This window comes from Alexandromys fortis, unplaced genomic scaffold (assembly GCF_014885135.2).
Source record: "Alexandromys fortis isolate MF-2015 unplaced genomic scaffold, M_Fortis_MF-2015_v1.1 scaffold_2_1_26212458, whole genome shotgun sequence".
NCBI lineage: Eukaryota > Metazoa > Chordata > Mammalia > Rodentia > Cricetidae > Alexandromys > Alexandromys fortis.
Window position 1 is genome coordinate 17973191 of NW_026067930.1, and position 16240 is coordinate 17989430.

The 16240-nt window shown below is 41.7% G+C and overlaps 1 protein-coding gene across 2 annotated transcripts in view; it reads right to left on the bottom strand.

The window, feature by feature from the left end:
- Positions 1–1475: 1475 nt before the first annotated feature.
- Mtbp (MDM2 binding protein) overlaps positions 1476–16240 on the bottom strand; it is a 60014-nt gene continuing 45249 nt past the window's right edge. For both annotated transcript variants that reach the window (XM_050144971.1, XM_050144970.1), the window contains 6 exons: positions 16074–16169; positions 9105–9371; positions 7202–7439; positions 6452–6565; positions 2414–2479; positions 1476–1749 (listed from right to left, as the gene is read on the bottom strand). In XM_050144971.1, coding sequence (XP_050000928.1) covers positions 1714–1749; positions 2414–2479; positions 6452–6565; positions 7202–7439; positions 9105–9371; positions 16074–16169 — 817 coding nt within the window. In that variant the 3' untranslated portion in view covers positions 1476–1713. The remainder of the gene's footprint in view (positions 1750–2413; positions 2480–6451; positions 6566–7201; positions 7440–9104; positions 9372–16073; positions 16170–16240) is intronic.

Sequence of the window (16240 nt, forward strand, 5' to 3'; positions counted from 1 at the left end):
TGGAATGCAGTGTAGGACTGCTGCCCAAAAGTGACTGGTGTCTTGGGAAGGATGACGGCAAGATGACACACGACTTCAGCACATAGAACAACACACTATGTACAATTCAAGTACTGCCTTTCATTTTCAACTTTGACTACAGTAGATCAAAGTCAACTGGGACCCCAGAAAACAAAACCACAGACAAGAAGCTGCCTGTACTGCTGGGTGAAAAGCAGGCTACAAACTGACACATAATCATATGCTTTCTGATTGAAAACTTCAAACTATTTTAAAACAATAACACATGCATACTGGAAAATATTAGCATTTAGAAAATGGTGTGGGAAGTCCTTCTGTTTATGTGTTGCTTTTATTGGTTAATGACTAAAGAAGCTGCTTCTGGCCAATGGCTTAACAGAATATTACCAGGCTGGAAAAGATACAGAGAAAGAGTAGGTGGAGTCAGGGAGAAGCCATGTAGCTGCCGCCAGAGGCAAACACACTGGGATCTTGCCAGTAAGCCACAATCATGTGGAGAGACACAGATTAATAGAAATGGGTTAGCCAAAGATATAAGAGCTAGCAAGCAACATGCTTAAGTGACTGGCCAAGCAGTGATTTAAATAACATAGTTTCTGAGTGATTTTTTCATGGTCTGAGAAGCTGGAAAAAAAGAAACCAACATTTTTAGGTTTATTTGATATGCATGTGTTTCATCTGCATGTATATCAGGGACCGCATCTACGGTGCCTGTAGAAGCCAGGAGGCATCAGATCCCTTGGAACTGGAGTTACAGACGGCTGTAAACCACCATATGGGTGCTGTGAACTGAACCTGGGTGCTCTAGAAGAACACACAGTGCTCTTAAGCACAAAGCCATCTCTCTGTGTCTCTCCCAAACTTTCTACCATGGAAATTTACGTTAAAGAATAAGCCTTATTTTTACAATTATTGTCTTTTTTTTTCCCGCTTTTGATCCCAGATAAACAATACTTCTGAAAATAGTGGCCTTAGTAGAACGTTTCTAAGTTGGAACAGACTGAGCTTTGCTGTTGGAACACATAGGAAAAGTAGTGTCCTAGTTAATTTCTTCTTATTATGATAAAACAGAAGGACCAAGACAACTTATACAAGAAAGAATTTGTCTGGGCTTATGGATCCAGAGGGTCAGAGTCCATGATGGTGGAGCAGAGGCAGCAGGCAGCAGGCAGCAGCAGGGTTGGCAGGCAGAACAGAAGCTAAGAGCTCACAGTCTGAACTGCAATCAGAAAGCAGAGGATACACTAGGAACAGTGTAAGGCTGTCAAGTATGAAATCCCATCTACAGTGACACACTTCCTCCAGCAAGGCTGCACCTCCTGGCTCTCCCCAAACAGCACAACTATCCAGGGACTAAGCATTCCAATGCCAGAGCCAGAAGGGAACATTCTCATTCAAACTATGACAGGCAGAAACTTAATAGACCTAATAATAAGGATACACAACCCAGTAAGTAAAGAAATATTATTGTTTATTGAACAATTAAATAACCAAGAGTCAAAACATTTAAAATATATAAAAATATAGATTAAAATACTGTGAAGCTGCAAAAGAAGTGCATTGATTACAAATACTCTAACAGAGCGTCACTAAAACCACATAAATACAGGACACTAGGGTCCTCTTTACACATGTACCATCTATTCTCCAAGTTTATAGGTGCAGTCTTCATAGGAACGGAAGAACAACAGCTTATCTCTTGCTCTTTTCCAACACCCATTCGATCACCTGGAGAAGAAAACAGAGACGCGACTGTGGAACCGCCCTCTGTAAGACAACCACGGTCAGGCAATTCCACACAACGTCTAAATGTGCTCTGGGTGTGTCCTTCCTTCCTGACCACCTCTTTGTCTTACCCTCCGGTGTAAGTCAATAGTAAAATATCTTTATTAAACTGCAACTCTGTTTTTTGAAAAAGAGAAATCTTCAAAGATAACACAGAAAATTGTAAAGCTAAAAGGCAACATTCAACCTTTATATTTAAAGGTATTTTATTTTCCAAATAAATGCATGTTGATGTCCACATGCAGAGCTGAGCCCAGTGACTGTCCTCAGTGGACCAGGTGACGACTCACCCTACTTTCTTATCTTTATTTCAAAGTACATCTAGAAAGGGTCACTCAAAAGAGTTAAACCAACTGAAAACAGTTAATCAAAATGTTTTTTTCCCTAGCTCTTTTGATTATTTTTTTCATTTTTCTCCTTTAATATCTTTTGGAGAAAATCTTTTTTGATGAAGCTATTACATACTTTGCCTGAGCCACTGTTAGGTATCAAGGACATTTCAGAAGGATGCTGTTGAAAAGACCATCTCTGTTTTTTACTGTAAATGTAACCCTAAGATAAAATACCGATTTAACTGAGCGTGGCTTCTTGAAAATTACTTATTTACCTGCATTACATTGCTGTTGGCCGTTTTCTTCATTTCTTCAAAGAGACCCCTTGATGTTTTAAGATCCTAGACATTAATAAAACACAGCGTTTGGAGCCTTGTTTAATTACATTACTTGAGATCACCCTAAATAATTTTAGAAGAGCCACTGTAATTAGGGAAGTATTCCCAGAATCAACGTAACAAGGTAGTCTCACCCTATATAGAGTATAGAAACCCTCTAAGCAAACACACACACAAGCACATACACAGACACACATGCACGCACGCACACACACAAGCACACACACGCCCTGTATCCTGCGTTTCTAACAGTGCCGTCCCATGCTCACCCTAACCCTTCTGCTGTTGACGCTTTAGAATCTGGAGAGTGAACATGTAGTTTCTACTATCTGTTCAGATAAGCACGCACTTTTTAGCTATTTCACTCCACTGCGAAGAGAAACACAACTATAGTCTTACTTTCTAAAATATCATGATAAGGCTGGAGATTTGGCTCAATGTGTTTTTGAACCATGTACAAAGTCTTGGGTTCAATTCCCAGCAAGGGGGGTTGGAGGAAGGACATATCCAATTAAAACACAAAATTATAAAGAAAACCCTAATTGTACAAAAAAAAAAAAAAAGGAGAAAAAAAATAAAAGAGTCCTCTAGCAAGCAAATTCCATCTCACCGAGGCAGCCACTTTAAATTCCTGTAGCAATTCCTCCTGTCTGTCCCTTCATGTTTCCAGCTGTCATGCATTGCTGGTCCTTGACGATCTAGTAATTTCAGAATGACTACGAACAGCATGGATGTTTAACGGGCAGATCTAGGCCTATGCACAACACCTTCAATTCCTCCCCCGCACAGCTGCATCACATTGGGGTCTATAACTGGCTCGTGTTTGCGTTATTACACCAAAACAAAGGCTGTGATGTCACCAGGCAATTCGTGTACTATGGCTATGTCTCTTGCACTCAGCCTCCTGCACTTCTTGGAGTGAAACTTCCTGGTTATTGGGGATTTTCTCCCACTGACAAGTGTTTCACATACATAACTCTGGTATTTTCCCCTCCCTCACAATGGATTGATTAAATGTGTAACAAAGCTTCTTAAAACACTGTCTTGCTGTGGACAATCTCTCACCGGTTTTCTGTGGAGTTTGACTTTCGACATTATTATTCTTTCTTTACCATGGATCTCCCCACAGCTGTCCAGCTTCTTCCTAGGCCAGCCCATGTGGGACTTGCTTTCCTCATTCTAGGTCAATTTTTGTTTTACTTAATTTAGGCTTTTATGTGCTCAACTTGGTTTTCTAGCAGATTCCATAAAAGATATATTTTAAACCTCTTACAGGTTTGGAAGTGCCTTTTATTGAGTCTTTACATCTGAATGGACTAGACCAGATAGGTCACCCTGGATCAATACCAGATAAATTACTCTGGATTATAGACCAGATAGGTCACTCTAGATTATAGATCAGATAGGCCACTCTGGATTATAGACCAGACAGGTCACTCTGGATTAATACTGGATAGGTCACCTTCACTCAAAAATTCTTTCTTCCAACGCCTGCCATGGAACCCTTCCTTCCCCTACTCTCTTGTAAATTTATGATGCTTTTTACTGGTTCTAGTGTGCTAAGATACCATGGAGAACTTTAATAGCATTTCATTCTCGATCCTTTCAATATGCAACTGCCCTTTCTCTTGGGAAAACCCAGAAAATGTTCTGGATGCTTAGAAGTTGTGAAACTCCAATGGCTTGCTGTCACTTTCACTCACTGACTTGGGTAAGCAGTGCCTTTTCCAGCAAGAAGCCCAAGTTCCTCGGTTCTGGGAACATTATTATTATTATTATTTGTTGCAATTATAATATAATTACATCATTTCCCCCTTCCATGTAACCCCTCCTCAGCTCTCTTCTAAATTTATGGCTTTCTTTTCTTTTTCTTTAATTGTTATGTGTGTGAGTGAGAGAGCCCCCCCCCCCCGTATGTACAGCATGTAAAGGCAGTCATGTTGCTGAGATTTCATCATCAAAATTAAACTAAGAAGAGATCAACAATCTAAACAGATTTATGACAATTGAGAAAATTAAAACAGTAATAAAAATATTCCTATTTAAAAAAAAAAAAAACCCAGAGCCCTGGGGCAGATGGGCAGCTGGACAGCAAAATTATACCAGGTGGGAACACAACAAAGAAAACTACAGGTAATATCCCTGATGAATATAGATTCAAAACTATCCAGCAAAATACCTGCAACCCAAATACAGACACAGATCAAAAATATTATCCACCAGAGATAAAGCTGGTTTTATCCCTGAGATATAAGGATGGTTCAATATAAATGGACTTAAAGACAAAAGATGCAGAAAAATCTTTGACAAAAATCCAACACGCCTTCATGATAAATGTTCTAGGGAGTAGGGTAGAGGCAGCATTACCCCACATGATGAAAGCTATATAAGAAAACCTACAGCTCTCTCGGCCAAGCATCCAGTTTTCCCTTCTCTCTAGAGTTCTTCTCATTTGGCTCTTACTTTTTATAAAATTCCCAGCCCAGCTGTTCAGCCCATCTATTAGAGGGCCCTTCTACTGACTTCTCACCCCTCTAACCAAAAGGAGTCTTTTGGTGATAGCATGTAGTTCTGGCTTTATGGGCACAGTTTTCTTCTGGGAGAATTAGAGATTCTATAACTTCCCCCACTTTCTAAGAGTTCTCTTTAGTTTACACTTTTGCCTCACTTGAGTCAGAAGCTATCCACAGAAGTTGAAGTTGGCTAGTCCTTGGCCGTCCTCCTCTATTTAAGAGAGACACTGAAAATACAGGAGCCCTGACCTTCACAAGGCAGGAGGGAAGAGATGTCCAGCTAGCTGCTCACTGCACCCCAATATTTTCTTTGCACTGGAGACTTTACTGCCGCAGAGGTGTGGGCACAGAACCATTTAAAGACCCATATTCACCACTGTGGCAGAAGGTCATTCACTCTGTGGGTTTGTTTAGTTCCTCCACCTTCCTCTCATTTCCAGTGTTTCCAGCATCTGCTGACACCGAGAATCTCAGAACCTGCTGGCTGAAGCAGCGTGAGTCTCATTGGTATTTCCAGCAGAAATCAGGTAGGCTTCTTAGAGCTACATTTACTCGGCATATGCTTTCATGTGCTTTTGAAAATATCCAACAAGGTATTTTTCTACAGTTTTTTTTCTTACCTCTTTCTTCACTTGATTTTTCTAGGAATACTGCATTTCTTGAGAAGATTTAAATGAAGGAATTGAGTACATGTGTCACTCTGTAATCTTAACCAAATATCTACCTATCCTTGCTGGTTACATCTAAGGCTGAGAAGATAAACCAGCACCTAAGTTCCAGAAATCCGACACCCAACGGCTGGAAGACAGCTGAGTGGAAAAGTCAGTAAAAAGTGAGTAAGGACAAGGACCTGAGGTCAAATCCTCAGCACCGATGTAAAAGGCCAAACATGGATGGGTATTTCTCTAACTCCAGAATTAGAAGGTAGAGACAGGAGGATCCTGGGAGCTCACTGTCTAGCCATGAAAGCCAAAATGACATGACTCCAGTTCAGTAAGAGACTTTGCCTCTCTGCCCATCTTTGGCCTCTGAATGCACATACAATAAACACACAAAACCACATGACTTAACAGAAAAATAAGTAAAACTATCACCTGAAAAACCCCTCTCCCCGGAAACTCTTTACATCTGGCTAGTAAGGGTCGCTTCTAAAATAATATACTTGCCTTTCAGCTTCATATAGCTTTATCATAAAATAATTACCAATAATGCTTAAGCTCCAACTTAGTAAAAGGTCTAAGGAAAAACACTAAGGCCTCTGGTTGAAGCAGCTTTCTATACACAAAGGCTAACACCAAATAAATCAAATGTAAAGCAGTTTTACTCCAGTCTTTCTGTGTCCATTTCAAAGCATCCTGGCAGCAAGCATACAGTAACAGTACAAGAGCTACCTGCACACTTACGTCTGACAGAAACATCACAACGCGGACTAAAGCCCCCACGAGCAGACAAGACACCGCACCTTTAGGTAGAACTTGGAGATTTCGAAGAGCCTCTGGCTGCAGGCGGCGAAGCACTCGTGGGCCTCGGTGATGCGCTGCTGCTTCAGCGTGTCCTTCACCACCTCCTTCAGCATCTGCAACAGAAAGGAACACGCGGCTGACATGGCTCAAAACGGCTGCCACTGTTTCAACAGGGTCTGATCATAAATGAACCGTGCATCATCTGCCTGCACTTAAGAGGAATACGGCTGTTTTGAGAAAACGGTTGAGAAAAATGCTGTGACATCTACGCGGTCATCCCTGTCATAGGATTCACGTTCAGCAGGAAATGCCGAGAGTAACTGGTGAAAAGGACTGACATCACGACCCGTGACCTGAAATCCAAATGTCAGTTATGCATAGCTGAGAAATGTATACATGGCAGGGAAATTTTCTTTATAAGAAAAATGTCAAACATAGAAAATAGAGAGGAAGCTTTTATAATGTTCCCGTTTGGATGCGCTGGCATGCCAGCTTTTCTAACAGATAATCAGTTTCTGTCTGATGTGTGTCACTGACACCCCACCTCGCTTTCTCATCATCTACCGTCCTTCCTGGCCGCACTGGAAACTGGACTTAGGACTTCACACATGCGAGGCAAGTGCTCCAGGGCCGAGCTCCCACCTTCTTCATCTTTCTTACATTGGATTATTATAAACTCTGGATATTGTTTTATTCTTCAGCTAGGCATGCTTTTAAGAATTCACATATGGAAAGCGGGAAGTCTTTACCCGTGTGTGTTTCTGTGAGCGCGATTCCTTAACTTGCTTTGGTGGTTTTGATGCGCAGGCGCTCTTCTGTCCTGCACCGGTCTTTGCGGTGACTTTGGAAGCCTCGCGACGAGGAGCTGGAAGCACTGACACAGCCCGCTCTGCGTGAGGCTTTCGGGATGTCCCCACGTGATGGTAACGATTACTACTGCAACTTGTCTGAGAAAGCAGACAATCAGAACTTTCTGATTTTGTAAGTCTGTAAGGAGGGACAAAATAAAAATGAAAGGAATCAACAATGGAGTCTACTTTTTGCTTGAAATGTTACAAATATTTCCATGCAAAGACAAAGTCGAGAAAATCTCTTGCTAGTTTGCACTAAATAACTGACACCAAACAATGAAGCTGTTGTTCCTTCAGTTCTGCGATTAGTCACTGTGATAGTGTCGTCCACCTGACACTCTCTCCACTCGCCTGAGAGATGGCCTCTGAGCCCGCCTGCGGGAGGTTATCACGACTGCACTGACTGCTGTGGACAGACTCATCTAAATGTTGGGGATGCTGGACTGCATCAGGGGGCTGAGCAGCACTGTGCGCTCCCTGCTCTCTGCTTCCGGTTGTGGATGTGATACACGCAACTGCTTCAAGCTTTTACCACTGTGACTTCCCCTGCCAGGAAGGACTGTAGACCTCAGCCGAGAGCTTGGGATAAGCCCTCCCTCCCTTACTTTGCTTTCTCGGGGTACTTTACCAGAGTAACAGAGAAATAGCTCGGGCTGTAATTAAAACAGAAGGCAAGTGAGAACCAGCTCTGTAGCCAACATGGGAAGCAACCCGAGGACACCTTTCCATTTACACACTTAACACCCCATTATGCACTCATATTTTCATCAAGGAATTTTAAGAAACCACAAAGCTCCGTGTTATAATATCTCAGCAACTATCTGCACAAAATAGGTAATGAAAAAAATACAAGTATAATTTTTAAAAAAAATGGTTCATATTTCAGTTTTTCTAAAACACTTCTATTTGCTTTTGCGATGACTTGGAAAAGTTTTCCTTTTCCAAAACAGGCAGCGGAGCCATTCCTCCTCTCCTCTCGGCCACAGAATACTTTTCTCTCTGAGGATAAATCTTTTGAACGGTTTTGCTTTGCAACTTAATCGGACATAAAAAATGCCACGAGCTAACGAAGTTCTCATAAAAATCATTCAGCTATTCCATACCAGGAGATAGTATTCTCATATTTTCACCTGTTCAAAAAGACTTGAAAGCTTTATTTCTACATATTTTATAGTTAGTTTTAAAGGTTTGAATATAGCTAGAACTTACAGTATATTTTATTTCAAGGGCCTAAATCTGACACATGGTCTAAAGATCTATAAATTCAGTATTTATTTTTAATCAACATCAAAATTCTAATATATTTGAACTATTTAGCTAGCAAAAAAAAAGTTCCATAAAATATACTAACTATGTAGGCCTTAATGCTTTACTTACATGTAACAAGTGGTTTTTAAATGGGGGCCCATGGAGCCCCTTGCTTGAGGGCCAAGGCCAGCAGGAGGCAGCGATGGCACAGAGAGAGAGAGTCAGGAAATTCCACCTTCAACAGTGCCACTGAGCCCTCCTTCCCCTACTGGTCCTGACTTCTCAGCTTTATAGCCCCATTGTGCTTATGGACTGTGCACTGGCATAGAAAGTAACAGTTGTTTTTTTTTTTTCCAAGTCATTTCTTTTTATACCTTACAAGCAAAACCAGCTAACCACTCAAATAAACGAACTTCCTAGTATAAAGGAAAGAATCTAAAAACCTATGCAGAGGGAAGCATTAAAAAAAAAAAAAGAGGCAAATGAGAACAGCGACCCTCCAGAGAATAAATCACTTCTCCGGAGACGCAGCTTCTGCATACTTGAAGGTCACCTTTTCTGGGGGTAGTGGCAGCTCGGATCTTTAGATCTCCTTTTCAAACCAGAGACTTCAGTTCGGGGCTCGCTTTGTAGTGCTTCTCCGTCGGGGACACTCCGTGGCTCTGACAGAATTGCAGGGGACGGAAGAGGGCTCAGCACAGTGGGGACCGGGAAACTGTCTCTGGTGCAGGTGGTCTGGGTCTCATAACGAATAAGACGAGACTGCAGTTCAGAAAATCCCCCATCTCTTTCTAAAGCTTTCTGGTCATCCAAGCAGTATCTAAATTGAGGAGAGAGCATTAGAGTCAAACATTCAGGAGAACAATAGGACCCCCCCCCCCCTTTTCTAACAGAAAACAGCAAGACGGTGACTTAAAAGTCCTTAGTTTCCTGAGAATTTTTGGAAATTTGGCTGAATGGCCCACTTGCTCTGCAGCTCATCTTTTTTCAAGTCTGCTACACAACAGAAAGGTCCACAAATGTGAAGCCATCTGAGTCCTCTGGACTGGGCTTCTGGGGCAACAGATTAAGTTCATCCTTTGGACCATTTCCAAACTAGCACGGCTGCGGTTTTAATGCCTCTCAAAACTCTAGCCACCCCTAACTTCTCCGCATGACTCCAGTGTAGCAGTGGGAAACGGACTCCTGCTGGAAAGGGCAAGTTTATTTTCAACACAAAGATTTATAGGCATGAAGGAATTCAACACGGCCTCGCCTGACAGCTCAGAACACTTTCAAGTTTTTTTTTTTTTCTTTTTCTGCAATTCACTCCTCACCTGATGGGCACACCTTCTTTCAAACAGCCTATATATCTGGCTTCTGGTTAAACCTAATCCGGTGAATCAATGACGTATCAGCTGTGCAAAAGCTTCTGGACTCAATCTCCCGTGCTGAGCACAACAGATAAACACACAGGGAGAGCATCGATGACCTTGCAAAGCTCTCCACTTCCTCCCCTCTCCTAACTGCATCACGGAGCACAAACGGCCTCACCCAGGAGACTGACAAAGTAGAAACCGTTCAAACCTTTCTCTGCCGCCTGCCCTCTCCCCCTGAAGAGTTCTAACGTGGTGCCTAACACCACAATTCATCTCTCACAGAACACATCACTCCTCAGATGCCTGACAGCCCGATGAGGATTTCAGAATGTCATTTTTCAATCAGGACACATATTTGATTTCAAAAACTATAGACCATGGATTTATATGGATTTAAAACCTGGTTCCTTTACCCATTAGCTATGTGATTGGCTAAATTATTTTAAGCTGCTGTTTCCTGGCCTGCAGCAAAATGTGATTTGTAGTGCTTACCGAAGGAGGCACTATCAGGATTATTTGAGGGGTGAATTGGGTCAGATTCTGAAACATGCCAATTAGCCACCAAATGTACAAGGCTGCCCCCAGCGTCATCAAATTTATTTTCTACCACAGTGAGTGAGTCTTACATGACACCAGTCACGTGTAGCCTAAGTAACAGAATCAGAATTTACACTCACTGGGTGACTGCGGAGCCTAACTGTGACCACTCGGTATAGTGTCTCTTAGGTTAAGGTATAAGGTCATCACACTCTAGTCAATGCATGGTTGCATCTGACAATCTGCTGAAACACACACCCAGACTATCACGGTCACTGACTCTCTGACAAAGGGTTGAAAGGCGATTCTAAACGAAAGAATACATAGACAGTGGAATAGAGGTCATGGTTAGGAGAGGGGGCAGTGCCGTCAGTCCAAGGGTCCAAAATGGCAGAGTTCTGTGGGATGAATAAATCTAGAGAGCTAAGGTACAGAATGAGGATGACAATATGTGTTCTATTCTGAAAACTTGCTAACATTAGACTTTAAATGCTTCTTACACATGAAAAAAGAGCTGACTGTGTGGATGATGGCTTCGTTAATGTGACTGTAGTAACCATTTCACTCTGTATACACATGCGCGCGTACACACACACACCACACACATATAGCAACACTGTATTACGTATCCTATATATAGTTGAAATACAAAGCTGCTTAAGTGATCCTAAAGTGAGGTGCAGACTGGAGGAACTCTGGGTTAAACTACCTGAACTAGGAGAAAACAGTTCTTATCTCAGAGGACTGACCGGTGGGAGAGCTAGGCTAGATCACAGATCTCCAGGCTTGATTGTTTTTCTAGTCTGTGCCTAACTTATTTTTAAGAGATCAGGAGGAACCCTGAAACTACTGACACTATCCTGGCATGGAATAAAACATACAGGAGAGTTAAGAACTGTGAGTTTGTGTGAAGGCTCTGGAGAAGAAGTACCATGTTAGCAGATTAACTTGTGTATAGAACTGCGTGGGGAGAAACAGATCCTTTGACTCTAAGGATATTTTTGTACTACAGTGTTCTATTTCTAAGATGTGGACTTTTAACTGTCTCAAAATCCCAGGCGCTCCCAATGCCCTTCAACTGAATTATGGATATTGCACATGCTCCCTGCACTGCCATTAAAATGCCCTTTAAGACACTATGATTTGGCGACTTGGTAAATGGAGAGACACAGAATACAATATCTGACATTAGGGAAATATTTATGGTTGGAAAAATGATTAATAGTTTCATATTTTCTACAAAAGAACAGCTAAATATTTTATGGGTCCTGTGCTGGCTAGTTTTATGTCCACTTGACATAAGCTAAATCCCTCTACGAGATGGAACTGTAGGTAAGCCTATAGAGCATTTTCTTAATTAGTGACTGATGCAGGAGGGCCCAGACCATTGTGGGTGGGGCCACCCCTGGGCAGACTGCCCTCTATAAGAAACCAGGGTGAACAAGCCATGAGGAGCAAGCCCGCTAAGTCCTAGCATCAGCTTCTGTCTCCAGGTGCCTGCCCTGTTTTAGTTCCTATCCTGACTTCCTTCAGGGATGGAGTATGAATACGGAAGCATAAGTCAAACTATTTCCTCCCCAGCTTGCTTTTGGTCGTGGTGTTTCATCAGAGCAATAGTAACCCAAACTAAGCCAGGTCTTAACAGAAAAAAAAAAAAAAATACCCATAAGCTATTTTGTTTTGTGATTTACACAAAAATACATCTAGACAATGAAGAAAAGTTTCTCTGCAGTTTTAAACTACTCTGAAGCTTATTTCCGTGCCATTATCTATCCTGAGCACCAGTATGTGTCCTCCCCCTATAAACTCATGTGTAAGGTTATTAATGAAAATCCCAGAGTCAGGTATAGGGTACCTCCCTATGAACCACTGGTTAGGGAAGCTTCATAATGGGAAAGTGAAAAGTAGGTAGTATAAAGATACATTATATGCATAAATATACACTGTAGGCACACATGAAATTATCAAAGAGTAAATAAAAAAGAAAAAAATTAAAGAAAGAGGACACAACAACCTAACCAACCCATGTTTCTGACTAAGGGAGGCCCTCTTTTACAGAATGGTTCCTTCTGTCTCAATGTTCCCATCTGAATAAGCACAAATTTATAGTAGAGAAAAAGAACATAGCTCGATTTGTCAATAGACTAGGGAGATTACAGAGGGAAACTACTCTGTAATGAATGTGCTTCATGATACTGTAAATAAAAGGCCATGAGGGTTTGGGCACTAATGCACAAATAGTCATTTAATAGTCTAATAAATGAACAGGAATAATAACATTGTTTACAAAATCAGATGCACCATTAATCTTTTTCCTATATTAAATTAAAACAACAGGGACAAGAGGGAGCTGAAGCACAAGATAAACACAACTGTATTACGGCACTTGTGGGGCAATGATCTACAACGCTCTCATACGAGAGAAACTCCAGCCAGCTACTCGGGCAAAACTATGACTGTGTATTCAAAGCAGTGTTTCCGTGAGCTCATGAGGCCAAGGAAGCCCAAACCACCTGTGTCCTGGGATATTCTGTCGATGTAGCAAGGAAGATGTTACTAGCACAGCTTTTCCTCAGCAGAGATACGTTGTGAGAATACAAATAGAGCTTACCGCTTTCAACTCTCAGATGTGAATTACATGCAAAATATCTAGAACTCTTATTTGGGTTTCTTTAATAGATTAGGATCATTGCATATGCATGAATGAATATTAAATAAAATGTTAAAATAGAGTAGAAGGCTCTAAACCTATCAAATGGAAAGAGAGAGATAGAACTCAATGGGCATAGTGTAAGGAACAGGATTAAATATAGATTCAAAAACCTGGAGTCAGATGTGGTGGCACACACTTTTAAACCCAGCATGTAAGAGGCAGAGGCAGGTGGATCTCTGAGTTCAGGATCAGCCTTGTGTGTTTAGTAAACTAGGTCAGTCAGCCCTATATAGGAGATAATTCAGTGGGCAAAAGTACTTGCTATGCATTCATAAGGACCTGAGTTCAGATTCCCAGCACACAACGTAAGAAGCTAAGTATGGCATTATCTTAATTAGGGCTTCAATTGCTGTGACAAGACACTATGACCAGGGCAACTGTTACAAAGGAAAACATTTAATTGAGGTGGTAGCTTACAGTTTGGAGGTTCAGTTCATATCAACATGACCAGGAACATGGTGGCATGCAGGTGGACATGGTGCTGGCTACATCTTGATCAGAAGACAACAGGAAGTGGACTGAGACACTGGCATAGGAAACCTCAAAGCCTGCCCTAACAGTGAGACACTTTCTCTAACAAGGCAACACCCACTCCAACAAAGTCACACCTCCAAATAGTGCCACTCTCTGATGTGGGAGTGTCATATCAATCTGTTGATTTCATTGGCTGAACAATAAAGAAACTGCTTGGCCCTGATAGGTTAAAGCATAGGTAGGAGGAGAAAACAGAATAGAATTCTGGGCGGAAGAGGAAGTGAGGTCAGACTCTGCTCTGCTCCCGGAGACTCAACAGCTCTTCTCTCTGGAGCAGAGACACCATGATGGAAGGAGGCTAGAATCTTCCCGGTAAGTGCACCTTGGGGTGCTTACACACATCATTAGAAATGGGCTAAATTAATATGTGAGAATTAGCCTAGAAGAGGCTAGATAGAAATGGGTCAAGCAGTTAAATGAATACAGTTTGTGTGTTGTTATTTCGGGCATGAGCTAGCCAAGCGGCCGGGATGTTGGGGACGCAGCCCCGGCGCTCATATTTCAACAACTCTCTATGAGAATATGAAAGCCAGCCACATTCAAACTACCATAGGCAGTGTATGCCTGTAACCCCAACTCCAGGTGGAATGAAAACAAACAAACAAACAAACAAAAAAAAACAAGATTGCTCGGACATGGGAATGGCCATCAGCTTACATGAAAATCATTGACTCTTGGTTCAGTTAGAGACCCTGAAGGGAATAAGGCAGAGGGCAATAGAGGAAGAGATTTTATATCCTCGGGCCTCTACATATGCATCCATAGCCACACAACTGCACGCACACGCATGTGCATAAACACACACACACACAAAGTAAATAAATAAATAAAATGCAAATAAAGAAATAGCCAAAAAACCAACGAGAAAAGGGGAGCTAAATCCTCATTTTTCATATCAGAGAGTCAGTTTTGTAGGGAAGCTCAAAAACAATACTGCCAGAAGGTGTTCTCTAGAAGTAAACACAAAAACTGAAGCCAAATAAAACCAAGAATGTGTTTCTGAAAGAGCAGGACTGGAGGTAGTGCCCACAAAGAAAAGACCATGACATGAAAGTTGGGCGTGATCTCGGGCGTGGCAAGGTATAAGTAGGGATGGGGGAGAAGGCACGGAGGAGTGAAGGAGGTAGGGGTGCTGCTAACCAAACTAGGATGGCTGTAACTATATAAAAACCCACGGCTTCGTAAAACATGTAAAACAATTAATTTTAAAAGATTTTGAATGGGAAGTACCCTGCATGGGTGGATGCTGCTGCTTCCAGAAGACAAGGTTATTAATGAAAATTCCAGAGCCAGATTATAGGGTACCTCCCTATGAACCCCTGGTTAGGGAGCTTCAGATCCGGGAAGTAAAATGTAGATGTTATGAAGATACATTGTATGCGTGCATGAAATCATCAAAGAGTAAATTAAAAGAAAAAAATTAATGGCTGCAGAGCTCATAGATACCAGAAGGAACCCACCACTGTGGTTTTGCTAAATATCTGTGCTGCTGCCAGCCCTGCTCAGAGAAGCCTCTGTCTATTGTAGGCAGTGTTTAATACAGAATATAAATGGTCAAGTGCTGAGAGAAACCAACTGCTGAGTGCTCAGCCCCAAAGTGCACCTCGATTGCACACCGAGAACATCATGGAAATGGAGGCAGGAAGAATATAAGAGCTGTGAACTGGGTCTTATAGACACAACATGGCCATCTGATTTATCAAGCCACAAAGCTGTGGCCCCTGGCATGAGAGTTGCATAAGATCAGACCTAGCAACATCCCATCATGGATTCAGGAGAGGTCCCACCCTCCCTGAGGAGCCACTGGCAAGTAATGGTAGCTGGGGGTGCAGGGTCATTTTCTTCACTGGTGTAGCCCTTGGTAAGGTGCTCAAATAGCAGCTACAAATGTTTCTGTAAGCAACACTAATTAAACTTAGTGGTAAGAAAACACACAGAAAGGGAAGAGTGGGGCAGGGGCCATGGGAAGGAAGTTTGCTGAGGGGAAGGGATTAGAGGGAGCGAGAAACATAAGAAGTTGGGCAAGGGAGGTGAATGCAATCAAACTACATTACCCAAGCATTAAATGGTCAAGTAATAAGCAAAAAGGCAACTGAAATGTTATAATGATGTACACATAATTAATATTTTTAAATCCAGAGCTCATCTCACTTACTAGTTTCTAAGCAATTACAGTATAATTAGTGACCAGGGAACATTAATGAGACCCACAGAGAAAATACATATTAATAATGTATGGGACACAGAAATTTTGATAAAAATACCAAGTAACTAAAAAGATGTGGGTTTCTATCAATTATGCCATTTTATTTCACTTACACTCCACCTCAAATCAAAAAGGCTCTAACAACAAAACACCAAAGTGTAAATAAACACTTACTCAATTCCGTGGTAATGGCATTCGGAGGCTTTTTCAAAAGGCAAGACCTGCAGTTTCCGAGGACTAAGTTCTGGTGTCAAGACAAAAGTTTTTTCCCTGAAATACAAAGGTTTCATTTGTAGTTAAGGTTTACTACATGACAGAGAAAGGTAAAATTCCTAAGGAGG